Here is a 27,506-nt window from a genome sequence, read left to right as displayed (position 1 = left end):
GAAATGTTGTGGCTAAACTCAAGAACTACCAGGTAAAAGAGAAAATACTTCAAGTGGCCAGAAAGAAACAATTCAAATATCGAGGGTCCACAGTGAGGATTGCACAGGATTTGGCAGCCTCTACACTGAAAAATCAGAGGCAGTGGAATACAATTTTCTGGAAGGCAAAAGAGCTCGGGTTTCAACCAAGGATCACCTACCCAGCGAGACTGAGCATATTCTTCCAGGCAAAGAGATGGTCATTCAATGATATAACAGATTTCCAGACCTTCCTGATGAAAAAGCCAGAGCTCAGTGGAAAATTCAACCTCCAATTACGAGATGCAAGAGTGACATAGAAAGGTAAACAAGGAAAACACACACACACCCTGTTATTTAACAAGAGCAAACTGTTTATACTCAAATAGAGGGTATGAGTATAAAATACACAAAATGATGATTAAAAAAAATCTTATTAAGGGCTACAAAGGGACTGCAGTGGAAGAAGAGGAATGAATGAAGTGGAAAAGGGTAAATTATGCCACACAAAGAGGCATAAAAACAATATAGCCGAGGAAAAGAAGGGAGGGAGATGAGTATTATATGAGCTTTTCCCTCATTGGTTCTGGTGCAAGGAGGGAATAACAATCAGTTAAGCATAGGACTCTATGGAGAAGAGACACAAAACGTATCATATTAGAGGGAAAGAGGGGAGGGAGAGGAGCTTCGCATGAGATTCGTTCCTGTCACCCTTGGTATAAAGAAGAAATAACATACTTCATTAAGTAAAAAAATATCCTACAGGCAGTAGGAGGGGGAAAGGGCTATGAAAGGGGGGGGGGTTAGTAGGGAGGGAAGAAGTAAGGGGAAAGGGGAGGAAAAGTCAGGGGGGCTTATAAGGGAATACTGAGGGAGGTGGTTGTCAAAAGGAAAACTATTAAGGAGGAGTAGGAAGAAGGGGAGAAAAAATATAAGCATTAACAGGGGAGGCAATAGGATGGAGGGAAAGAAACAGATAATCATAACTGTAAATGTGAATGGAATGAACTCTCCCATAAAACGGAGGCAGATAGCAGAATGGATTAAACATCATAATCCTACAATATGCTGTTTACAAGAAACACATCTGAAACAGAGGGATACACACAGGGTAAAGGTAAAAGGCTAGAGTAAAATATATCATGCCTCAGCTAAAGTAAAAAAAAGCAGGGGTAGCAATCCTTATCTCAGATAAAGCAAAAGCAAAAATTGATCTAATTAAAAGAGATAAGGAAGGAAACTATATCCTGCTAAAAGGCACCATCGAGAATGAAGCAATATCATTACTTAACATATATGCACCAAGTGGTATAGCATCCAAAGGAGAAGGTAAAGGGATTAGAGGAAGAAATAGATAGCAAAACTATACTAGTGGGAGACCTTAATCTTCCCCTCTCTGAACTTGATAAATCCAACCTCAAAATAAACAAGAAAGAAGTTAATGTGGTGAACAGAATTTTAGAGAGGGTAGGTATGATAGATCTCTGGAGAAAACTGAATGGGGATAAAAAGGAATATACTTTCTTCTCAGCAGTTCATGGCACATACTCAAAAATCGACCATGTTCTAGGGCATAAAAACCTCACAATTCTGTGCAGTAAGGCAGAAATATTAAATGCATCCTTCTTAGATCATGATGCAATAAAAATTATATGCAATAAAGGGCCATGGAAAGACAGACTAAAAACTAATTGGAAATTAAACAATTTAATCCTAAAGAATGAGTGGGTCAAACAAGAAATTATAGAAACAATTAGTAATTTCATTCAAGAGAATGATAATAATAAGACAACATACCAAAATTTGTGGGATGCATTAAAGACAGTTCTTAGGGGAAGTTTTATATCCCTGAGTGCATACATGATTAAATTAGAGAAAAGGGAGGTCAATGAATTGGGCATGCAATTGAAAAACCTAGAAAAAGAACAAATTCAAAATCCCCAATGAAATACTAAATTAAATATATTGAAAACCAAAGAGATTAATAAAATTGAAATTAAGAAAACTATTGAATTAAGAGCTGGTTTTATGAAAAAAACAATAAAATTGATAGACAGTTAATATGACAAAAAAAGAAAGAAGAAAACCAAATTATGAGTATCAAAAATGAAAAGGGTGAATCTATCTCTAATGAAGAGGAAATCAAAACAATAATTAGGAATTATTTTTCCCAATGCACATAAATTTGACAATTTTAGGGAAATGGATGAATATTTACAAAAATACAAGTTGCCTAGATTAACTGAAGAGGAAGTAAATTATTTAAATAACCCCATCTCAGAAAAAGAAATTGAACAAACCATCAGTCAACTCCCTAGGAGAAAATCTCCAGGGCCAGATGGATTTACTAGTGAATTCTATCAAACATTAAAAGAACAATTGATTCCAATACTCTACAAACTATTTGGGAAAATTAGTGAAGAAGGAGTCCTACCAAATTCTTTTTATGACACAAATATGGTACTGATACCTAAATCAGGAAGAGATAAAACAGAGAAAGAAAATTATAGACCAATCTCCCTCATGAATATAGATGCAAAAATTTTAAATAAAATATTAGCAAAAAGACTACAGCAACTTATCTCAAGAATAATACACTTTGATCAGGTAGGATTTATTCCAGGAATGCAAGCATAGTTTAATATTAGGAAAACCATCAGTATAATTGATCATATCAACAATAAAACTAGCAGAAGCCACATGATTATCTCAATAGATGCAGAAAAGGCTTTTAACAAAATATAACATCCATTCCTATTAAAAACACTAGCAAGTATAGGAATAAATGGAGCCTTCCTTAAAATAATAGGTATCATCTATTTAAAACCATCAGCAAATATTATATGTAATGGGGATAAACTAGAAGCATTTCCAATAAGATCAGGTGTGAAATAAGGGTGTCCACTATCACCCCTCTTATTCAATCTGGTACTAGAAATGTTAGCAGTAGCAATTAGAGAAGAAAAAGAAATTGAAGGAATCAAATTAGGCAAAGAAGGGACCAAGCTATCACTCTTTGCAGATGATATGATGATATACTTAGAGAATCAAGTAAAAAATCCCTCTGTTTCAGATGTGTTTCTTGTAAACAGCATATTGTAGGATTATGATGTTTAATCCATTCTGCTATCTGCCTCTGTTTTATGGGAGAGTTCATTCCATTCACATTTACTTGAGACAATAAATAAATTTGGCAAAGTTGCAGGATATAAAATAAACCCACATAAATCCTCGACATTCCTATATATTTCCAGTGTAATTCAAAAGCAAGCAATAGAAAGAGAAATCCCATTTAAAGTTACTGGAGACATTATAAAATATTTGGGAATCTACCTGCCAAAACAAACCCAGGACCTATATGATCACAACTACAAAACATTCTTCACACAAATTAAGTCAAATCTAACTAATTGGAAAAATATCAATTGCTCGTGGCTGGGTCGAGCTAATATAATAAAAATGACAATTTTACCTAAATTAAATTATATATTTAGTGCCATACCAATCAGTCTACCAAAAAACTATAGAGCTAGAAAAAATAGTAACAAAATTCATTTGGAAGAATAAACGGTTCAGAATATCAAGGGAATTAATGAAAAGAAATGCTAGGGAAGGTGGATTAGCTATACCAGATTTTAACCTGTATTATAAAGCAGTAGTCATCAAAACTGCTTGGTACTGACTGAGGAATAGAGTAGTGGATCAATAGAATAGATTAGGCACACGAGATTCAGCAGTCAATGACTATAGTAATCTATTGTTTGATAAACCCAAAGACCCGAGTTTTTGGGATAAGACACAATTATCCGACCCAGTAATACCAGTGCTGCTAAAATGGGAAGGAAGCATTACTTAAAAATCTAAAGTATTAAGGGTGGCTAGGTGGCTCAGTGAGTAGAGCGCTAGCCCTGGAGTCAGGAGAACCTGAGTTCAAATCCAGCTCTGACACTTGACACACTTACTAGCCATGTGACTTTGGGCAAGTCACTTAACCCCAGTTGCCCTCTAAAAAGCAAAAAAAAAAAAACCCAAACAAACAAAAACAAAACACAAACCTGAAGTGTTCATATAGATACTTGCCTGCTAGCTCATTCCTGTTATTTGAGTTTTCTCAGGTAGGGGAATGACTAGGAGGGATTTTCGCTCATGTACTACTTTGGAAATAATTATTTTTTATGTTGAAATCAGTCATGCACACAAATCAGAGATCATTCTCTTCTCTAGTTCAGGTGGTAAGGATAAGGAAGAAAGCTAGCACGGTTCTCTGCCCATCCCTTTCCTCTTTTGCAAAGATTCGGGGAACAGAGGTGTGGAAGGGGGGAAGGGGCATGGGACAGCAGGGTTTGCCTTTGGCTGTCCCTTTAGTTCACCAAACACCAGGCAGTTGCCATTATCAGTGCCCTTCCCTTTGTCCTCCTTCTGCTGATGCTGCTACCTTCTAAACCAGGGCATTTGGAATAACAGCTGAACACAGCTGCCCCCAAAGCCTCAATCTGCTAGGAAGTCCCCTTTATCCAGCTGGAGAGCAGTGGATGGGATGGCTAGCCAGCCTTGCATTAAGGAAGCTGTCTCTGACAGCACTTGAATGGCCTTCCAGGACCCCCAGGCGACTCTCAGCATTGGTGGAAGCAGCCTGGGATAGTGGGCAGCAGTCTGGACTTGGTAGAAGCCAGTGCTCAGGTTCCAATCCTTCCTCTGGCATTCTAAGTTGATGTGACTCTCATTTCACTCTTCTGAGGTTGTCTCCTTAACTACAGAAGAAGGATAAAAATACCTACTGTAAAGGGATGTGGTGAGGATGTGGGTACAACCACCTTGCAGATCCTGCAGTGCTGAATCAAGGTCGGTTATGGAGAGTATTTCCAAGTCAGAAGTCCTGATACCAGCAAAATCATAGGTGTGCCCAAAGCTCTAATTAGGGTTAGCCACAGACCTGGCCACCCACAGACCTGGGAAGGTTCTGCTAAGAGATCGTATAAGAAGTGAAGGTTGAAGGCATTTCAAGGATTGGTGTGGTTTAGTCCTCTTCCCTTGGACAGATAAATGATTGAAGCAGTCTGTTCACATAGCTTCACCTGGAGATGAATGAAAAAGCCTGAAGTTACCAGGGATATGCAGACAAAAAGCAAGCTAGTCTCTGCCTTCAAGGAGCGTAAGGGTGGAACACCCCTGCTTTGGTCTGTGACGTGTTGGTCTGGGCAGTACCAGGGGTGGTGAATGAGCCATAGTGCAGCTGATTCGATGTGCTTGCCTTTTTTCGTTTGGGTACTGTTGCCAGAGCTAAAAGTGGCGGGAGGGATGGGTATGCATGAGGGTGGTGTGGCAGGGAGATGGAGCGTCTGGGGCTGGAATGGTTGTAGGGGACTCCCACCAACAAGGAGTGTAGGACATCAGGGCAGGAGTGGAAGGGGAAGCACAGTGGTCATGGCAGCTGAGAAATATCAGTAAGAGAGGAGACCATAGAAATGGCAGCCCAGGTAAATGGTTGCCACCTTCATGCATTCATTCAGAAAGCATTTATTAAGTGCCACCTATGGGCAAGGCAGTACCTCAGGCCTTGGGATACAAATGTTTAAAAAAAAAAAAGCTAGGCCTTGTCCTCAGTGAGCTCATATTCTCTCAGGTGATACAGCATATCACAGCTAACTATGATACCAGGTGGGACAAAGCAGAGATTCAGACAAAGGGACCTAGGAAAATGTGAGATGGGGGGGAGGGGATCAGATCCTCCTTCATGGAGGAGGTGGTACCTAAGGTGACCCTAGAAGGAAGAGAAGAGTCCAAAAGGCAGTGGAGAATGTGGGTGGGCATTTCAGGTGTCAGGGACAGGCTGCATAGGTGCACATCTGGAATAGTAGCCATACAGATTGCTGCCTGGTCCCACAGGCAATATCTATTTACATGACTGGTTATAGTTTTTAAACAAGCCTTCTTTTCATTGAAACAGTTTTTCTATTATTTTCTGAGATTGTGTTGGCTGACCCAGTGGGGAATTTTGTATAGCAAAGCAAGTAATCCTTTCTTCTAAAGCTTCCCCCCCCAATTAGATCTCCCTGCAATTAAAGCTTTTGTTTTTGTTTTTTGTTTTCTCCAAAAGAAATCTTCTCATATTTTCCATCAGGCCCCAAGTCTTTCTGGGAGACATACTGTATGGGGAGAAGCCCTGTTAAAATGGCTTTTAATCTAGATGGAACCTGATTCATGTTCTTTGGGGTTGCCCTCTTGAGTTTTCAGGCCCCAGATACCCAGAGGTATACTCTTAAAGCAATAGCTCTTAACCTGTCACTGGATTTCAGAGTACACATATAGACAAGCCCAGTTGCTTTTCATCTGAAAACTTCATTGCAATGTGGATTTAAAATAAGTGGAAAATCCATTCCTTTGCCCCAGATGTCTCCTTCAAATTTATTTTTACACTTTAGAGACCCCGACTCCCCCATAAATACTTCCAGTGAGCTGTACTTGTGATGCCATATTGTCTTTATTAATTCTTTTGTCGCTTTAATCTAATTTTATTCTCAGAGGTGGGAGGCTAGAAGATAGAATTGCCTCAGTCAAGAGCTTTATCTTGGTGATGGTTCTCATGCTCATAAAGGAAGAGAGAAATCCACTTAGAGCTCTTAGCATCATTCTTTGGATTCAGACATATTTCCTCATTTAGTTCTGAAGGATTGGGCATTTGTTGGCAGATTGTATTAGGCAGCACATCCACGCGCATCCTAATCAGGGAGATATGAGTGAAGTAATCCAGACGGCTGGAATGTGTTTGACAAGGACGCTTGCTTGGCACTGCTACCCTAGCTGACATCACACTGGAAATTAATTACTAATGTCTATTATGATAATTATTCCCCACACATGTACGTGAAGAGACTTTGGATTGGTTGCTTACCCTGGTCACGAGTTGAAATATCTGTCTGGGAGAACCTTTGAAATCAGAAATTTATTGCTTGTGAATTTGATTGTGTTTTTTGTATACATAGCAGAATCTACAGGCAACCCTTTCTTTTTTCATCATTCTGTCCTAGGGGAGAGTCAGAATTGGTAGTTTACAGTCTGGCTGAGTTGTAAGACATTGGCAGTTTAGTAACTCTACTAATTCTTCTCCCTTCCATGTTGGTTGAAACTAAAAAGAAAATGATTTTCTCTGTGGTGAAATATCTGGCATGTACACCAGTATTTCCTGGCATTGTGGTGCTTTCCATAGAAACTAATATGGCACAGGAGGGCCTCTAAAACTCCTGGGATTGTGCTGTGAAGTTATAGAAATTACATGTAGGGAAAGGTTGTTTTAAAAAAAAACCTCATTTCTCTAGTGATCCAAGAGAGAGACTATATTAGGTTGATGTTGAACTTTCTTTGGGCAGGGACCTTGTGCCTTGATGTGACATTTTCTAAAGAGTTCCCTGTTAGCATCTTAGCAGACAGACTATTTGTAAGTTAATCTTGGATTTTGACCTTGTGTGGTTATGGTATCTCTGGGGTTTTTCCTCTCTCATTTTCTAAGCATACTTGTGCAATCAGAAAGACAATACAAAAGAATAAAGTAGATTGCTTGATTTTGGTGTATCTGATATTGATATTCTGTGTCTGGTGATAGGTTACTTCAGGACTTCCAGAAATCTTTAGAGTATGTCCCAGGCAATAAGGAGAGATCTATTGAGAATTAAGAGGGGAACTAATACTCTAGTGGATTTCCATAGAGATCCTTAGAAAGACAGTGCCTTGCACATAGCAGATATTCAATAAATATTTGTTGAATTAGACATTCAACAGTACAGAGCCAGATGAAGGTGTGAGGACTTCCAACCTCAGATGTCACTGTGTCCCTCCCTCTCTTCTGGCTTTCCAGAGTTAGGAATGACCTCATCACCTAGCCCCATGCTTGACATTGATCTCCCACAAGACTGGCTTTTGACTGGCATGTACTAATAACAATGGCCATTTTTATCTTTTATGTCATTGACACTGATATTTGTCAGGCCCTAACCAGGTTTATAAGGCCATTACATTGATTTATAAAACGCATCAGCCTTCTTAATCCATTTTGGCTCTTGGGTTGAGTCTTAGAACTTTATTTAGGATCTAATTTCTCTAATGGTTTTCCTAATCATTTATGTGAAATTTGCATCTCCTTCATTTTGCTTGTCCATAACATGCAGGTGTTCATGGGAGAGTCCATCAGAACTTGTAAGAATTCTCATTTGTGTCGAGGAGTTCTTCATCTTGCTTGAAGCTGTGGCTTTTGCAGCAAAGTGATGGGTGATCATGGGAGTGAACACTGCCCAAGCAGCCCCTCTTCCATCTGTGTGTGTGTGGGGGGGGGGGGGGTTAAAAAAGGGAATTGGCTTCTACAAGTCTGTTTGTTTTGTTATTGAGAAAAGGCGAGAGGAGTTGGATCTTTCTTGAAAGACATCAGGTCAAAACACCAGATTTGAAGTCAGAAGGCCGAGGTTCATGTCTTTATGGAATAGCTTTCTGACAGTAGTTAGGCAGCTGATCCCCTTTGAACCTCAGTTTCCTCATCTCAAAAATGAGCATGTGGGACAACACGGGATAGTGGAAGCAGGAAGATCTGAGTACAAATCCTGCGTCAGAAACATAGTGGCTCTGTGATCCTGAGTAAGTCATTCCTTCACTTTTTAGTGCTCTAGGTCAGAGATGTCCCACCCAGGGATGCCTGGGTTTGGTTTGGAGGTTCCCATCTTATACCACATCTCTAGACCAGTGGATGAGAGGGGGCAGGGACAGTGGCTACTGACTTAGAAAACTGGAAATTCACATTTTCTATGTTGTATTTTATTTTGGTAAACATTTCCCAATAATGTTTAGTCTGGTTGGGGCCAGCACTTGCAGCCTACTGGTGGAGGGGGACTTTGGCACTTGTACTTTAGACTGTTGCAAGAAACTCAAATTTCAGAGGTGGTGTCAGCCTGCATTCATAGCAGAAGTGTTCTTATCTGAGAGTGCCCTGTATCAATAAAGTCACGGACCCATCCACATCACTCCTGATTCAAAACGTGGTTAATACAGGATTGTGGTGAGGCTCAAACAATCTGATATTTGTGAAAAGGACTATTTAAATCATAATTGTACCATTAATTTAATTGTTGGTGTCTTAAACATGAGATAGTTGTCCAGTTGCCATTAATACTGAAAGCTAAACCACATTGATACTGATGTTATCGCTATAGAGAGACCAAAAGACGCAAAGACAGTGCAGCTACAGAGAAGGATTTCCCATAAGCCCTCTGGAAGAGTAGAGACAAAGGAGCTGGAGAGATCAGTGCTGTCCTAAGCACAATGAAACCTCTCACTTTGCATTGCGTGTAGTGGGCATCGACCGTGAAGATAACTATAACTCACGGACACAGACTTCTGGTCATTTAGTCAGCAAGCACTTATTTAGCCCCTGCTGTGCGTGGGGCATGGTGCTAAATGCTGAGGATACAGAGAAAGGCAATATGGCCCCTCCCCTCAGGGAGCTTACATTCTAACAACAGAAACGTTCATGTGACACAGTGTGTAAGGCCCTGTGCTGGGTGCTTTACACAGAACAGCCTGGGGAAGCGGTTGCTATTATGGGCCCCATTTTACAGATGAGGGAACAGGCAGACAGCAGCGAAGGGCCTCGTCCAGCATCTCACAGCTAGGGAGTGTCTGAGGCCAGATTTGAGCTCAGATCTTCCTGACTCCAGGCCCAGCGCTGTCTTTACTGCGACCCCTGCATAACGGATGTTTTTAGATGAGAGGTAAACTCACAGGGAAGGCGTTTGCGGGGCAGAGGTGGGGAGAATTCCTCTTCCTCTGGGGAACTTGGCAAGATCCTCTAAGTCCACATGTGTCTCATGACTTTAATGTGAGAGCGTTGTAGGAGAAAGGGAGTGAGGTAGGCTGGACAGTGGGGTTCAGAAATAAGAAATGAAAAGATGGCAAAGGCACGTAAACTGCTGAGGCGCCTCCCAGGTCTGGCTCACGCCAGCTCCCTTTGCAGTGAGCGCCAAGCAAAGTCACAGAAAATGCTACGAGCTCAACAAGAACAACCAGTTAGTGCTGCTGGGAGTCACTTCATTAATGGAGGTTGGAGGCCCCTCGCTCTTGGTGGTGGCCGTATTTTCCCATAAAATTTTTATAGGGTATTTACCCCGGGCACTGAAAGCCTCTCCTTTGTTCTTTTCCTTTGAGTGTCCATCTGGTGTCTCTCCTTGTCTTGTGATCGTCTACCTCTGTTAGTGGTCGTAGACATGCTCGGTGATGTCTTTGGCCCGCCTGTCACATCAGCACCACCCAAACATCACTGCACTTGTTAATAGTGCTTCTTGTTTATTTTGTGCTCATCTCACTCACGGTCTAGCTGTATACTTGGATTTTGTGAAACAAAATCATTTAAATAACATTATTAATTCCTATGTCATGTTTTTGCATGAAAGAAAATCCTACTTTCATCAGTACATATAGACACACATAAACACATGCACATAATATATGAAATCTGTGGTTGTATGTATATGCATGTATCAAAACACATATTTTAACCTATGGATCTTTCTCAGGTCAGAGGTTTTTAGAATATTGACAATCTGGCCCTCAGTTTCCTTGCTTATAGATGGAGTATAATGGAATGGAAAAGTATTTATTAAGTTCTTACTGTGTGTCAGGCTCTGTGCTAAGGATTTAGGATACAGATACAAATTAAAAACTGAGACAGACCCTGCTCTCCAGGAGCTCACTTTCTGATTGGATAAAACAATAAAGTGTTCCTGTTCTGTACAGCAGGGGGCGCCATAGTGCACAGAGCCCTAGGCCGGAGGCAGGAAGACCCGAGTTCAAATTTGCCTTCAGACACTGACTAGCTGTGTGACCCTGGGCAAGTCACTTCACTGCTCTCTGCCTCAGTTTCCTCATCTGTAAAATGTGGGTGATGACACCACCTTCCTCCCAGGGCTGTTGTGAGGATCAGATGAGATGATCATTGGAAAGCCCTTAGCACAGGGCGTGATTGTCACTGCCACTGTTAGTATCACTCAGGTTCTGGCACAGAAGGTAGCAGGGCAGGGGGCCAGCCCAGAGGACTTTGGTAGCCGTGCCCCGGCCGATGCTCTCTGACCAAGAGGAGGGCGTGTTTAGGGTCAGATGGAGGAAGGGATGTGGTCCTCTGCATCCTGTGGGAAGGGGAGAGGCAGGCCTGTGGCTCCCCCTGGTGGTGGCAGCTGGCGCTGCTCTGTGGCCGGCCCGGCCCCCTGGTGCCCTTCAGGAAACTGCATAATGAACATCTGAGGAGGTTCTGCTTTCACGTGTGTGTGCACGTGTCTTTTCATTTGTCCAAGTACATGTTGACATTGGATATTCTCTGCTCACGTCTCCACAACTATTCTGTGACAATGTCCGAAACGCTTCACCTCCCTGAGCCTCAGTTTCCCCATCCATTAAATGAGAATAATCCTGGGACCGAAGTTTAAGAGCTGGAAGGGCCCAGCTCTTAAGGAAAGGCCATAGCGGGCAGCCCCTCGTTTTATTCTCTCCATTGCAGATTGCCTTCTGGGAGCGCTTGGGTCACAGAGTTGTGATGAGTGAGATAAGGCATAGGCACTGCTTGACAGCCCTTAAGCGCTGTGTGAATGTCAGCCGTCCTCATCTTCCTCTTCTCTTCTTCCTCCTCTTCTCCTCTTCCTCCTCCTCTTCTTCTCCTCTTCCTCCTTCTCCTCCACTTCCACTAACATATTTAACTCCGTTGTCGGTACCAGTAAGTTGCTGCTATCCTTGTAGTCATCAGGACCATTTACATCCTTGCATTTAGTAATGGAGATAATAAATTGGCATTTCTGTAGTACTCCATAATGGCTTACACTTTTCCTCACAACAGCCCTATGAGGAAGATAGTTTAGATATTATTCCTGTTTGTTTAGATGGGGAAACTGAGTCTCTGAGAGTTTCTGTGACTTGTCCATGGTCACACAGGTAATAGATATTAAAGCTCAGACTCATTGCTCTCTCAGGAATCTCTCTCTGCACTGACTCCTTCCCATCTGCCTGCAAACAGACTTCACCTCATTTTTTTTATTTAAAATTTTTGTTATTCTGAACTTTACAAAAAAAAAAACCCAACAAATGAAAACATTTCCAGATGCAGTGAACTGAAAAAGAGGATTATATATGGAATTGCAAGTCTTGAAAATATGAATTTACAAATCTTAAAGCTTGGGTTTTTAAAGTATATAATAAAATCAACATATTAGTTTCTTGGCTATCTCCTTCAGAACTTTCTCCTTTTGGGCGTCATTTACTCTACTCCTCCTTCATATACATCCCCCCACCACACATATACACCATTTTTTTTTAAAAAGCCTCCCTTGTAACAATAAAACACAGTCAAGCAAAACAGACCCCCTGCCCAACAGGGCCTGATTCTGCCCCTTTATCTGTTGCCTCTTTCAGAAGACGGGCGGCCTGTTTCATCATGGGATCATGTGGTTGGCTGTTCTGTTGGTCAGAATTCTTAAGCCTTTTGAAGCTATTTTTACTTATGGTGTTCTAATCACTGTACAATATAAATTGTTCTCCTGGTTCTGCTCACTTTGCTCAATTAGTTGATACAGGTATTCCTAAATTTTGCCATATCCCTTTTGTTATGACTTAGGACACAGTAATATTCCATTATATTTATATAATACCCTCGAATTGGGAAGGGGGAGCCTTTTTATTATCCCATGTACCCCAGCCAGCTACTAATGTATTCCTTTTCTGTACCACCAGTAGTCTTGGTAGGGAGTGGAGGTCCCCTCCATTAAACATCTCTACGTCATTACCCACTTCCTCCCTAGCCATGACTTCCTTTTTGTTTTTGTTTTGCAAATCTTTTTTTTATTTTTTTTTATTTACTCTTAGTTTACAACATTCAGTTCCACAGGCTTTTGAGTTTCAGATTTTCTCTCCCCCCACCCCATGGCAGCATGCAATCCGATATAGGTTCTGCATATACTTTTGCATTAAACATTAGTCAAATTGTAAAGAATTATAACCAAAGGAGTGAACAGTGAGAAAGAAGGAATGAAACAAAACACAAAAGAGAGAGAGCAAGTCGTTTGCTTCAGTCTGCATTCAGGCTCTGTAGTTCTTTCTGTGGATGTGGATCGCCTTTCCGTCATGAGTCCTTTGGAGTTGTCTTGCAGCCTTGCCCTGCTGAGAGGAGCCCAGTCTGTCAGAGGTAGTCATCACAGATATAATGTGTCTGTGATTGTGTACAGTGTTCTCCCGGTTCTGCTCCCCTCACTCAGCATCAGTTTGTATAAGTCTCTCCAGGTTATTATGAAGTCCGATTTCTTATAGCACAACCGTATTCCATTACATTCACATACCACAACTTGTTTAGCCATTCCCCAGTTGGTGGGCATCCCCTTGATTTCCAGTTCTTTGCCACCAGCTAGCCATGACTTCTGCTGCCATCATAAGACATGCCTTCTCAGAGATCACTAATGATTTTCTAGTTGCCAAATCCAACAGTCTTTTTCTTTCCCTTATAGTCCTTAACTTCTTTGTAGCATATGACACTGTTGACAATGGCCTCGTTGGGAGCTCCTCTTCCCCCTTAGCTTCAGAGAAACCGTTCACTCCCGGTTCTTCTTGTCCCAACCACGCGTGCCTCACAGCTACAGGGCGTGGAAGTTTTCAGACCAGAGGCAGCCTGTCCCTAGGGAGTCTTAGGGGTTCCAGTTTCTTAGCTCCACTTGTACTTGGTTGTTGTTGCTGTTGCTGTTGCTGTTTGCACCATTGTAGCACTAGCCATTCATCAGCTGAATTGTTGTTGAATTCAGTGAAGGCCATATCATCTTACTCCAAATCAAAAACTCTTCCCTTTACTTCCTGCTTAAGATGCCTGTTTGATGCATAGGAGCTTTGATGGAGGATAAATCCTTAAATTTCATACTCCTTAAATCCAGATCAGTTTTTAAGAAATCATTTCACATGATTGTGCAGAGAGGAAAAACTAGAAGTTGGAATTGGTTTTTCCCCCAGCTTACCTCTTGTTCCTTAGAGTTAGGTCAGGTTATATCACGTCATCAGTTTGGTCTCGGTCTAGCCCTTTGTAGACATCTGTCTGTATCACAAAGCCCCCAAGCCTGGCACAGTCCTGAGAGGTTGGCAGCACCCACCCAGGAAGGGGCCAGGACGGGAACAGCAGGGGTTGCAGGTGCATTGGCAAGTGATGGGAGAAGCTTACCCAGTTCTTGCCTGCTCTGCGACTGGCTACATCGAGAGATACTGTACTGTCCCTGAAATAGCTCAGCTTCATGGGGACTTTCTTTCTGATCAGAACTTGAAAAAAGAAAAAAGGAACCTAGGAAACGTACAGGGCTCCTGTTCTGTGGGTCCTTCAGGTGCCGTTATGGTGATCATAAGTGACCCGAGCAGCATAACCTAGGAATTGTTAGGAGGCTTCTACTTAAGGGAGCTGAAAAGATGTGGTCATTGCCTTGCTAAGCAAGTTCTTCAAACCTTGCAGATTGCTGGTTAGTCCTGCTAAGTGCACCCGAGATGGAAGTTTTTGTTTGCCAATAGAAAGTCACCTTTGAGATGGCACGAAAGTCAATTTTCCACATGTTCACAGACATAGCTGTGTTGCTAGCCCTTATGCTATGACTTATCTCTGGCAAGGACTTGCAAAATAGTCTCTCTGGCTGATTGTCAAAAATTACATCATATCGGAGTAAACTGCTTTTAAATCAAACATCCATTATTCATGTATATTAACTGCTTTTTTATTTTTTTATTGGCTGTTTTGTGTATGATTTACTCTTTTCTCTCTGTCTCCTCCTCCCTCCCCAATTGTCTGTCTCTCTCATCTACTCCTTTTAAATCTTAGCTCATCTGTGAATTTATAGAGCCCATACACTTAGCTTTGTGTATGACCATCGATATGCTGACCCTGCATTTGTTCATAGTTAAATTTCTTATTTTCGTATGCCATATTTATGGTGGGTCAGAATAGCAACTTGGGACATTTACACTACCAAATTGCACCCTCAAGACCTGTAAACCTTATTCTTTTGTGTCCTTCATTGAAAGAGAGTAAGAAAGAAAGAATGATACATGTGGCAATAGAAATTCTGTGCATCATGATATCAGCTAAAAAAAAATTAGGACAACTGCACTTATGAATTGGTTAAATCTGTTAGTTAGTGGAAAACAGATTGGCTGAATTTGTGGGTTTGTATACATGAAAATACACTTATGGTAAAGCTCCCATATCACTGAGTAAGACAGAATCAGTGAATGTAGCCAAAGCAGATTTCTGCAGAAGCATCTGTCCACCTAGAAAAGGAAAGCTGGAATGCTCCCGGGGCAGCTCCATCTAGCATCTCTGACACAGTGAGCTTTTCAGCTATGTAGCCCAGCCTTTTAGATGTGGATTCAGAAATCAGAGAAAATAAGGGCGTCACATCCACCCACACATGCACACATGCACACAGGCGTACAGGAGCGTATGTTATGTATATATACCCAAACACAGAGGTATGTGTGTATGTATGCTCACAAGCACATGTGCATAGAAATATACAGATATATTGTATCTGCATGGACATACATTTACGTATGTGTATATATGTGTACACACACATACACTCACTCACTCACTCTCTCTCTCTCTCTCTTTCATCTAGACAGATGTCTGGGGTCTCTTTCCTTCCTTGGGAAGACCTGAAAAGATGAACCATAGTAGAAGTGGTGACATTTTATGGTACATGTTGACACATTGGGAATTCTTCAGCACGTCTGCTTAAAGGTCCCCCTCAGCTTCTATCTTCTTGCTGTATCTTTCCCTTGCCATTTCACCCTCTGCCACTGAAATCATCTGTCCTCCATTTTCTCATAAGTTTAAAATGAAAAGGGACCACAGAGGTCATTTACTCTATCCCCTTTATTTTTCAGAGGAAAAAACTGAGTCCAGAGAGAACATACTTGCCCACAATCTCACAAGTTAGACAGGATTAGAGCTGTAACTTAAACCCAGGGCCCCTGACTCCAAATCCAGTATTTTTTCCATTGTACCATACTTAATTCTAGTCTATGCACTTAAGGTGTTAATAAAAAATATTATAACGCACACTCGATTCATCCACTAGAGAAGGAAATGACAAACCGTTCCAGTATCTTTGCCAAGAAAACCCCAAGTAGGGCTGCAGAGAGTTGGGCAGGACCAACTGACTGAATGACAACAACAACGACAAATTCCAAGTTCTAAGTTCCCTGAGGGTCTAGATTGTGTTCTGTTCATCTTCATATCGTCTGCAGTTAGCGTAGTGCCTCATACACAGGGTATGCTCTAAATAGATGTTTGTAAGTAGAACCTCTACATTCCCAAGGTGAGGTAGGAGTTGGTGAGGATTTCTTGTGTAAATTAACTTGAAAAGCCAAGTAGTCCAGATGAGTCAGAGATGCAGGAAAGGTCTGAGGCTGCACTGTATTGTCAGTCAGATAGTGTGTGTGTGGGTGAGGGGGTAGGCTCTGAAGACTAAAGCAGCATGAGACACAAAGGAGTCGATAATCTAATTTAGGAGTTAGACTGTGTTTATAAGAAGATGATAAGGCAGAGACAGTAAAGGTGACGGGAATTCAGATGAGGGCGAGATTATCAAGAGCACGGGTGCTGAAGGAGGCTTTGGGAAAGTTAGTTAAGCTGGACTTGGAAGGAAGAATTGAATTGAAAGCAGTCAAGGAGCACAGAGAATGTCAGGGAGAGGCTATGGCAGGAGTAAAAAGCCCAGAGGCTAGAAGTTGTATGTTATATTTGTAGGATAATGATTAGATGGGGGAGAGGAAAGGGGAGGGAAAAAGAGAAAGGGAGAGCTTGTGAAGGAGAAAAGATTGAATAATAGAAAGCTCCATATACATAGCGAAAGGATCTGGACTTCAGTCTTTTAGAAGTTGGGGATCATTGAAGGGTTTGAGTAGGGCAGTGACAGCGAAAGGAGGCTTTTAATAAGATCCATTTGGTGGCAGTGTGGAGAGTGGATTGGTGCAAGGGGCAAACTGTATCTAAGAAAAGTGTTAAAGCCTGCTGTTCAGGCTGCAGTGGGAGGGGGCTGGACTAGGGGGCAGATCAGGGAGAGATGGGTGGGAGAAAGAGACCAGCGAAAGGCTTGAAAAGCCCGTGGCAGTTTGGAGGAGACCTGAACTGGGGGGGAATGATTTTAATTTAACATTTATGTTCCTTAAGATCTTCACAAACTAAAATGAGTAGGTTTGAATCTGGAAATCAATATCCCTATTGTAGTCTGGGCCATCTGTCTCTCCTTAAAAGATAACACTACACAGACACACATATTTACATACATGTGTATGTGTGTATATATGCATATATGAAAGGTTGGTTGTTAAATGAAATTCTGCACATTGAACGCTTTTGTCCCATTGATTCATTTTTTTTTGCAAAATCAGAAGTTGTTCTAGAACACAAATAGAAGCAGCCCCGTGATTTTTTAAAAATAGGGATAAGGATAGTGACTGGCGTAGGGATGTGGAAACTTCCAATGTGGAAACTTCCCTCCAAGTGCAGTTTGGCATTTGCTTTGTGACTTGCAACCTTAGAAAGGGGCCTGGGCCCAGGCTATGGCTCAGAGGCAGAACTTGAATCCGGATCTTTCTTGGCTCTGAGGCCAGTTCTCTTATCTGCTGCCCCATGTGGCCTCTGGTCAGTTCACAAGTATTTATTCAGTGCCTCCTGTGTGCAGACACGGGGCTAGAAGCTGGGGGTGCAGAAGCAGAGGTGAACCAGGCCTGCCTGCAGGGAGCTTCTGTCTGGTCAGGAGATACACGTACACAGAAATACAAAGTCTCCAGGGGGAAGGGAAGGTGGGCATCCTGTCCATGCCTAGATGCACTGCTTTAGTAGGCAGAGACTTTTGGAATAGCAACTGAAAAGAATGTTTCACTTTCTGCTTACTCTAGTCTTTGTATTGTTTTTATGTTCTGTTTTTGCCTTCCCTGCTGAATCTCCAGATCTGGGTAAAGCTGACCCGTGACTCCTGCCTGGTTAGAGAGCTTTTGAACATTTGCCCTTTGCTGTCGAAGGCGACTTCTCCAGCGCTCCCTCTGATTGGCTACAAGAAGTCGTACCTTTGTCTGACACAGAGGCTTGCCTTTCAGTTATAATGAGATGCCCCCTTCTGCCAGAGGCCTCTGCTGGTCTCCCTCTCTGCTATCCCCTCTGAGGTTGCCTTCACTTTCTCTTCCAGACGCATCATTATTTCCATGTCATCTTCCCCATCAGACTGTGAACTCCTCGAGGTCAGGACCCGAGTTTGGCCTTTCTTCGCATTCTCAGAGCTTAATGTGTCTGACAATTGTTGCTGTTCGGTTGTTTGGTTGTCTCTGACCCTTTTTGATCCTGTGGCCCCTAGCACACAAACACTGAACGTGGTGTGTTTTTTCCTTTTTCCTCTTCTTTGGGACGGCTAGAATGCCCATTTCACTTCTCTCTGTAACTTCTGTTGGTTCCCCCTCCCTATCTCCCCCCCCATGCACATACACTGATGCCCTCCCTTGTGACAATTATATTTAAGCAAAAGCAACTCTGGTTTTTAAAGCCCTCTATTACCTGGCCCCAACTACCTTTTTAGCCTCATTATCTGTTATTTCTCTTTAGAAGTCCTCTGGGATCCACCCATCCTCCACCTCTCTGCATGTCCTCCCATGCCCTGAGCCTTTGTCCCGGCTGACCTCCTCACCCCCACCTCACAGAGCCCCTTTTTCCATGAAGCCTTTCCTTTCTCCCCAGAAGCCACTCAGCTCCCCTTCCCAAAACTATCTTGTGTTTATTTTGTATTCATTCTGTATCCTGTGGTCTCCCCTGATAGAATATAAGCACCTTGAAGGCAGGAACTGTTCCATTTTTGTCTTTGTTTTCTAACAAAGCCCTTGGAACATAGGAGACTTAATACATGGTTGTTGATTGACTTATTGATGAAATCTTCTGCACCAGCTTCTCCTGTGTAATTATTTACTTGGAATATGTTACAACTCGCTCACCCCAATTACTCTGTTAGCTAGACATCATAACGTTCAAGACTCTCAGCCATACACTAACTATCCCTAGGAAAGTACTGCTATTAAAAGGATGGGCATTTGTTTCAGGGAGAAGTTTGGAATCATAACATAACTTGGCAGTTTCCCAAAGTCACTCCAGGCCTCTCTCCTCCTCCTCCTGTTCATTTCTTCAGCCAATTCAGTGTCCATTTGTTTCATCCACCCAAGGTGCACACACACCGATGGACAAGCTTGTGGACTTTCATTCCGACTGCACAGCACGTTCTGGACAAGAGCATTCGGAGTCCACTTGGGCTTTCCTGTGCTATTAGTTAATTAGTCCCACTCTTTCTGAGTAATAGGGGCCTCATTTAGGAGATTATACACTGTCCCAGGGCTTGCTTGATGCAATCAACTCAGCATCGTCCCCAGACAGATGTGGAGGGAAGCAGTGACCGTTCTAGAGTAAGAAGTCTTTTTCCTGCTTGAGCTCCAGGCTTGAGCTCTGCTGTGACCATGGTGAACATTATCAATAAGCATAATCAATATCGATAAGTCCCTGTCCTATGCTTTCCTTGAGATTAATGATCATGGAGTGGTTGAACAAAGTTGTCTCTTCCTCTTATCTTTAAAGGACTCGTATAATTCTGGCAGTATGCCTTTGAAGGAGAGCCTTCAAGAGAGCATTTTGCTTTACCACATTGAAATTTTAAATATATTAAACTAATAATAAACACAGTAGGACTGTATATTCTCTGTACCTTTCAGTTTATTATATAATGGGAAGAAAATGGTCTGTTTGGGAACATCACCTGCAAAACGTTACCTGTTACATTTTCATACCTTCATCAAGGATGTCATTGGTGCATATATATATATATATATAATTTTCATACATACTTTATGAGGATGGGAAAGTAGTTATCCATGTTTTTTGTTGGTTTTCTTTTTTGTTTTTCCTTAAGTGTGTGCTGAAAATGACATGATTTTTAAGGCTCTAAGGGGCCTCTCTGCCTGGAGACCCACTCTCTTGGTGCCTTAAAGATCATACCATTTTCAGCACACACTTTCTCTGTATATACTTGGTCTAGTCTCATGGCTTTCTTCATTTTCTCATCAATCCCAGATTTCCTCTGGAAACATACCTGGGACTGGGATGTGCATTGATAGTGAAACTATGTTGTTCCAAAAGTCTTTGCAGATCTTTTGCCTCTTTCACTGGTTGCGTATTATAGGGCCCAAACCCTCATCATTTCAAGGAAGTCCCATTTGAAGATTTGTCAAGTTTACATTTTAGATTGTATTTCTGAAGGGGCAGAGGAAGCAGTTCATTGACCCAGATCTCATGTTGTTATCTACAGCCACTCTATGTTGAGCCCTCACTATTTCCTCTTCTGTGGCCATGAATAGAAACCAGTGCTGGGGCACACTAGGTAGTTCAAACCATTCTCAGAAGGTGTTGGGCATGCTTCCACCAGGGCACTTTGGTTTTCCCTCCTCTGATCGGGGCTTTGGCCATGCTGTCTCTTTCCTGGTTCTGCATCCTTTCTCCTTGCAACTTAATGCACCAGCAGCTGTGGCGAGGCCAGTGGAGTGAGACTCCCAGGAGAAGCAGGTTACATGTGTAGGCAGTAACCCAGAGGAGTGACAGCAGGTGGCGTTGGCCAAGTCTACAAGGAGAGAGCTGGCTTTTAGTTGTTGGCAGCTGCTGAAGCTGTGCCCACCACCTCTGGAGCCTCCAGGGGCACGTGCAGGCAGAGAGGTGATGAGAGGAGTCATAGCAGTGAGAAGAGACCACAGTAAATTCTTTCCCATCTGAATTTCTATCTGTGTAAAGACCCAATCCAATTTCTGAATTAGGGGACAGTGCCGGCATTGCTTCATTAAAGTAAGCAGCAGTTGAAATACGGCTTTGGGATTATTCCACTTCCAAAATTGTGTCTGTTCTAAAGCAAAGATATATCAGAGAATCTGCAGCTGCCATGGGTATAAGTTAAGGGACGAAGATTGCAACGTAACTCCCTGATACCTGGGAATGTGGAAAACCTTTCTGTGAGGTCTTGTTGACAAGGTTCGCATCTCCTCCAACAGCACTGCCCTCCATTTCTGTCTCTGATGGAGAATTTGGAGACTGAAGGGGGAAAAAAAGCTGTGACGTTGTCTTTCCTGTACTCGGCCACAGTTTCGAGGCTTCGCTAGGAAGGAGTCCCAGCAAAACTTCACCATTTCTGTAGAAAGGGGCCTTGTGTCCACTTTTTTCATGCTCCTTATCAGATCTAATGTGTACTTTTAAAATATTCCCTGACACTTATTGATTTGGTGTCACATGAGCGCAGAGCCTTATGCCCAGGGCTTCGGCTCTGGGTGGCTTTTTCCTCCTTTCTAACATACCTACCTACCTCTTTCTCAGTACATCTGTCTAAGGAGAGTGGCCACAAGTTTCAGACTAACCCAACTAGTGCAATAAAGAGAAAAATGAGTCTAATGCATGGTCTTAACAAAAGGGAGAGTGTGAGCATGAATAATTAATTTCACTAGTCTGTGGCAATCAGATAAAATGAAGTCCCATTTGCTCAGCCTTATTAAAAGAGAGAGAGAGAGAGAGAAAGGGAAGGGGGAGGGAGAAATAGTAAAGGTCGTTAAGGGACTTGTAACATGGAAAGAATCGCCCCTGAGGTGGATAATGTGTTTTCTAGTCTCTGTGGTCTTTAACTAAACGTAATGGTAAAGGTACTCTGGATATTCCTAATTCGTTGAATTATTAAACATTCTAGAGAACACTTGACTCTTAACTACTAACTTAGAAGTCTTGACAATGAAAATAGAGAAAGTCTTTTTGGGGAAGAGTTTAAGTCACACTCTGTCAGTTAAGAATAATCAGTCTCCCTCTTAAAAAAACAGGAAGAAAAGATAAGGGGGCTTGTCTAGTCAATGTATCGGAAATCAATTCAAGATCCACCATGGCCTTTCTATGCCTTAGGCACTCATTCATTCAATGTGCTTATTTCTCTTTTATAAATGAATGCTTTATTCTTTGTAAAAATACTTAGAAGATGTATATAATAAATGTAGGTGATGCAGAGTTGAAATAAGTACAGAATTACTTCTTATGGGCATGGTAACCCAAACCAGTGCTATTTTTTTTTCCTCTAGAGCCTTTGAATGAATTCCCTAATTATATCCTCTTGGGTTATTAATTGTCAATGATAGTTGTTTCATTATTAGGTTATCTGCTTATTGACCTGAGAAAAATTACTGGAATTAGAAGTTCATCTCACTGATGCACATACATTTTTTATTTTCACTTATTTCCTAGATCTTTTTCTATAGTCTTGAGTCATAATAAACTTGCCCATTGCTTTCAGAAATTCTCAGCAGTAGCGGCTCTAATATTATATCAAGATTTGAGATATTAACTGTTTCTGTAGATATTTTTGAGAAAAAATAGGCTTGACATGTAACAGCTGGTCCTCAAGGCAGGGCCAGTCCTGCTTGGTGTGTCTGTTTCTGTAACATACAGGCTGCCCCATGGTATACAATACCCCCCCCCTCCAAAGCCTGCGGTAGATACATCCAGGAATTGAAATCCAATACTTTGATTCCAAGTCCTCCTCTAAGATCATGGCCTCTGTCTTGGTCTCCTAGTTCTTTTAAGAGAGAAGGGTAAATTATTCCATTCTGTTCAGATCTGTTGTCAGTTGATATAAGAGTGCAAATCCACTGGAAACAAAAATTCACAAGCTAATTAATGCTCAGAATAGCTTCGCATCATTTCTTGTATCTGGCTTCAGGATGATTATGGGTCACAAAGCTAGAACTGGAAGGGCACAAGAGGCCATTTTGGCCACCCCCTTATTTTGCAAATGAGGAAACAAAGGCTCAGGGAGGGGCTGCTAGGTGGCACAGTGGATAGAGTGCCAGCCCTGGAGTCAGGAAGACCTGAGTTCATATATGACCTTACCAGGAGTGTGACCCTGGGCAAGTCACTTCAGCCTGTTTGCCTCATTTTCTTCAGCTCTAAAATGAGCTGGAGAAGGAAAAGGTGAAGCACTCCAGCATCTTTGCCAAGAAAACCCCAGATGGGATCAGAAATGACTGACCACCAACAACAAAAAGCTCCGGGAGCAAGCCTCCGAGGTAGGGTTTGAACCCAGTACTTTGCTCCTTCTTTTGTGGCAGATCTTTTGCTGTACCGACCGCCAGAAGAGACCAGTGAGCCCTTATCGGTGGCTCTTCAGATCTTCTTGTCTAACTTAGCCTTGAGCCATGCGCTCTTTTTTTTTAAATTAACTTATTTTTAGTTTTCAATATTCACTTCCATAAGTTTTAAATTTTCTCCCCCTCCCTCCCCAAGACAGCTTGCACTCTACACATACATTCCTGTTAAACTCTATTATTATAACAAACGGGAGAGACCATGAGAAAGAAAAAACAAATCAACAAAGAACATACGTAGTCTGCTTCCCTCTGCATTCTGACTTCGTGGTTCTCTCTCTGGATGTGGATGGCATTTTCCATCATGAGTCCTTTGGAATTAGCTTAGGTCCTTGTGTTGCTGGGAAAGGCTGAGTCTGTCAAAGTCAGTCATCGAACCTCCCACTATTGTGCCTTTCTTTGATGAATGGAGTGTTAGACTTCCCTCTGTGAAGGAAAGTTTCCCTTTGGCCTCAGGATCCAAACTCAGGCAAGAGGCTGAGAGTTATTCTGAAGGACTACCATGTATGCTCGACCTTTCCTAGTAAGACTTAAGACTTACTGCTTTATCATCATGAAGAAATCAAAGTTAAAAACCAAGTGTTTTTCTACAATGTTTAATTTTTCAACAAATTAGCAGGATCTCAAGATTCTATTTACCATGGTGGTTAGTTAGACTGTGAAAAGACATTAATTAGATTTGTTTTTATAAATTTTCTCATTTCAGGGGGATGGAATGAAAATGCTTTATGAGAATGGAATATAGGGCCAGCTAGGTGGCTCGGTGAAGAGAGCACCAGCCCTGGAGTCAGGAGGACCTGAGTTCAAATCCAGCCTCAGACACTTGCCACTCTTACTAGCTGTGTGACCTTGGGCAAGTCACTTAACCCCAATTGCCTTGCCTTCCCCCCTCCCAGAGAGAGAGAGAGAGAGAATGAGAGTGGAATATAGTGCTGTATCTGGAGATGAGTAGATAAGCTGTCTTCCTACTCTGTGGATATCTAATGGGTTCCATGCTTCCTAAACAATGGCTGGAAGCTTATGGGGAGGCAACGATGGGAAACACTGTGGCGGGTTGTGTTTCAAAAACAATCTTTTAGTTTCTATTTGTATAACTTTAGCATAGAGCTTCTCCCTGGTAGGGGTTATGGGTTATCATAATCCAACAGCCACACCCTAGAGTTCAGTCTTGATGCTATAAACACTACCCACATAAATTTTGTTGTTGTTCATTTGTGTCTGACTCTTTGTGACTCCATTTAGGGTTTTCTTGGCAAAGATTTACTAGAGTGGTTTGCCATTTCCTTCTCCAGATCATTTTACAGATGAGGAAACTGAGGCAAGTGCTACTAGAAGGTTTTCTTTTAAGCAGTTCACTATTTCTAAGAGCAGTTTCAGTAGCTAGTATGGTAAATTATTTGGAAAATAAATTTTTTTAAAAAGAAATTGTGTTGCTTAATGTAATTCAGATCTTTCTTAGATATTTAAATTCTCTGAACATAGCTTTTGCTTTCCTACCTCCGGGCATTTGTGTATTTTTGTCCCTCCTCCGCTCTACTTGTTTTCTTTCCACAGTCAGTTAAGAGCTTTGTGAAACCTTCCCAGAGCCACCAAACCCTCTCTGAATTTCAGTGGCACTTTGAGTCTCTTACTCCTTTTTTATCTTGCATTCCAATTCTCGGTATACACCGTGCCCATCCTCCACCCCTTTACAAGACCACCAAACCCTGGATACCCGCTGACCCTTGTTGTGTTTTTAATCTCCTTTAGTGCTATTCCTTGAATATGCAAACCTCAGTAAATGTTGAAGGAAGGAAGGAACTGTTTGTCAGCTAGCAAATCTGGCCTCCGACACTTACTGGCTGTCTGACCCAGGGCAAGATACCTAAATTCTCTGTGCCTCAGTGTCTGTAAATGGGGATAATGACAGCACCTGCCTTCCTGGCTTGTTGGGAGGAGCAAATGAGACAGTATTAGTAAAGCTTCTGGCACACAGGAGGTGCTGTGTAAATGTGCCCTTCCTCTACCTGCATGACCTTGGGCAAGTGGCATAAATGTCTGGGCCTCAGTTTCCTCACGTGGGCAGTGGACCATATCATAGGCTCACAGATTTTAAAGCAGGGAAGGACCTTGGAGACCATCAAGGTGGACCCCCTACATTTGGTAAATGAGGAGACTGAGGCCCAGAGAGAGGAACTCTGGGTGACTGAGCCAGGACTATGACCTGGAGCTTCTGGAGGGCTCTGGTCTCAGGTGACTGAGTAAGGGTAACACTGGTGCTGCTGCTTCTCTGCTTCTGTTCTGAGCGTCCCATTACCCACAATCCTTTGTCCTTTCTCCTCTTGGGTCCATTTCCCAAAAAGCTGGCAACTCTTGCAGTTGCACGTTTCGGTACCACCTTTCCTGGCCTCGGTACCACCTTTCCTGGCCTCGGGGAGGGAGCACAGTGGCTGCTTTCTCCTCCTTCCGACGTGTCCCTTAGGCAGTGAGAGTATTTGTGCTTCACCTCGAAGAGTTCCCATGACATCGGCACCCTGGACCTGTAAAACATCATTAATGCAATTCAAGGGTGCAGAGCTTGTCCTGGTTTATCCTGAAGCAAAAGGCACTTGGTACAGGCCTGGTCCATGTATGCAGGTGCTGTTCTTTTTCCTGACAGATACTGCTGTACAGCCTGCAGACGAGTCAGTGCCTGGCCGCACTGGGCAGCTCCCTGGGTGACTTCACATGCATCAATCTCCGGAACAGTCCCCCACACCTGCTGGTCACAGGCAATAAGGACAGGAGGTATGTTGGAACCAACAGCAGTGCTCTCTAGAAATGAATGGCTCCCACCTCCAGGATTCTTATTCATTTTCTCCTCCTCCTCCTTTTCCTCCTCTTCCCCCCTTCTTTCTTCTCTCCCCCCTTTTCTTCCTCTTCCTCCCTCCTTTCTTTCTTCTCCCCTCCTCCTATAAACACTGCCTCCATAAGCTTGGAGAGACTGGTATTAGGTAATCGTTGGATATCTCTGCCTCTCTGCTTTCTTTCTGAGAGCATCATGGGAAGATTTTCTTTTAAGCCATTTGGTGGACGCAGTTGGTGAAGGGTCCAGAGAGACCACTTGGAATATTTTTTCCCCCTGCTGCAAAATTTGTCTGGCATTTAAAAGCTCACTTTCTGATATTAAAAACAATAACCTAAGGGATGAATCATGTTCAGTGAATTGAGTTTGTTTGCCAGATGATGTCAGGAGTGTATTTCAGAACACTATGGTGTCCCTCCAGTGACCAAAAAAAAGAGAGAGAGAAAGAGAAAGACGGACTTTATATGAACAAGTTCCAGGCACTATTTAGCTGATTAGCGGCCTTCCCTTTAACTCGTTGGCTTAGGGAGTCAGGTTTTCCCTGTATGATGTCCATTGCCAGCGATGGGCACACCGGGAACCGTCAGCACGAAAGGATTAAAGTGTTTGAAAAGACCCTCTGAGTCCAATTTTTAGGTTTTCTTTTTTCCCCTTTTTGTTTTTTTGGCTAGTTATCTGCAGTGTCTGATCCAGTGCCCCAAAGAGATGTGGAATGGCGAGGGGCCAGTGTCTAATGGCACCCCTCCTTCTCCCAGTGCTCGGCACCAGGCTGCAGGTGGTGGTCTGGTTTGGTGGTGGGTATCAGATTGTGAGGCGGATACTTTCTCTTGCCAAATCCCAGACCTCTGTCCCGCCAGTGCAGCAGCTTGCAAAAATAATTATTTTATCAAACAATGTTTTCAGCACCCCCCTCACCAACCCCTCCCCATTTTTCAGGGCAAAGATAATGGAAGCACACTGCATACGTTGTTAGTAAAGAAAATGCTCGATCATTTTTCTTAGTTGTCTAAAGACAGCTGATGTTTTGATAGGTGTAACGTGATCATCTAGCAAACAGGCCAGGCTGTTTTTCTCTTACAAAGCCAGGTTTGATGAGTGGCCTCCCCATGTGGCCGAGCAAAACCAAACAAATCAATTTCTAGTTTTAATCCCTTGTGTTAGTGTTACCAAAGCAAGCTACGTGTTGATTTGTGCAGGGGCTACAAAGAACACAAGCTTATCTGATACCCTTCTTCCCACTGGGACTTGGCAGCTATGCGTTTTCTGGGAGAGTAAATGCAGAAGGCTACTTGCGATGTCCAAATGAAAAGCGTTGGGATTATAGATTTATTCGTGCAGAGTTTGTTTACAACATGAGCATTTGGGTGTTCAGTCACAGCTAGATTCACAGGGAACCAGACAGTGGAGCAGAGAAGAGACCCCCGCT

At 42.5% G+C, this 27,506-nt stretch overlaps 1 protein-coding gene across 1 annotated transcript in view; it reads left to right on the top strand.

Annotated features, from left to right (window-relative positions):
- The window catches only part of FBXW8 (F-box and WD repeat domain containing 8), a 120,771-nt gene that overhangs the window by 78,173 nt on the left and 15,092 nt on the right, over positions 1 to 27,506 (top strand). Inside the window, exon 8 of the mRNA XM_069081736.1 lies at positions 25,895 to 26,022. Within this exon, the coding sequence (XP_068937837.1) occupies positions 25,895 to 26,022 (128 nt within the window). The remainder of the gene's footprint in view (positions 1 to 25,894; positions 26,023 to 27,506) is intronic.

The sequence above is a fragment of the Petaurus breviceps genome, unplaced genomic scaffold (assembly GCF_028583685.1).
Source record: "Petaurus breviceps papuanus isolate PSGF00001 unplaced genomic scaffold, PetGlider_PUasm1.0 99, whole genome shotgun sequence".
Classification (NCBI taxonomy): domain Eukaryota; kingdom Metazoa; phylum Chordata; class Mammalia; order Diprotodontia; family Petauridae; genus Petaurus; species Petaurus breviceps.
Note: the sequence above shows the minus strand (reverse complement) of the source record. Positions and strands in the feature narration are given on the sequence as shown.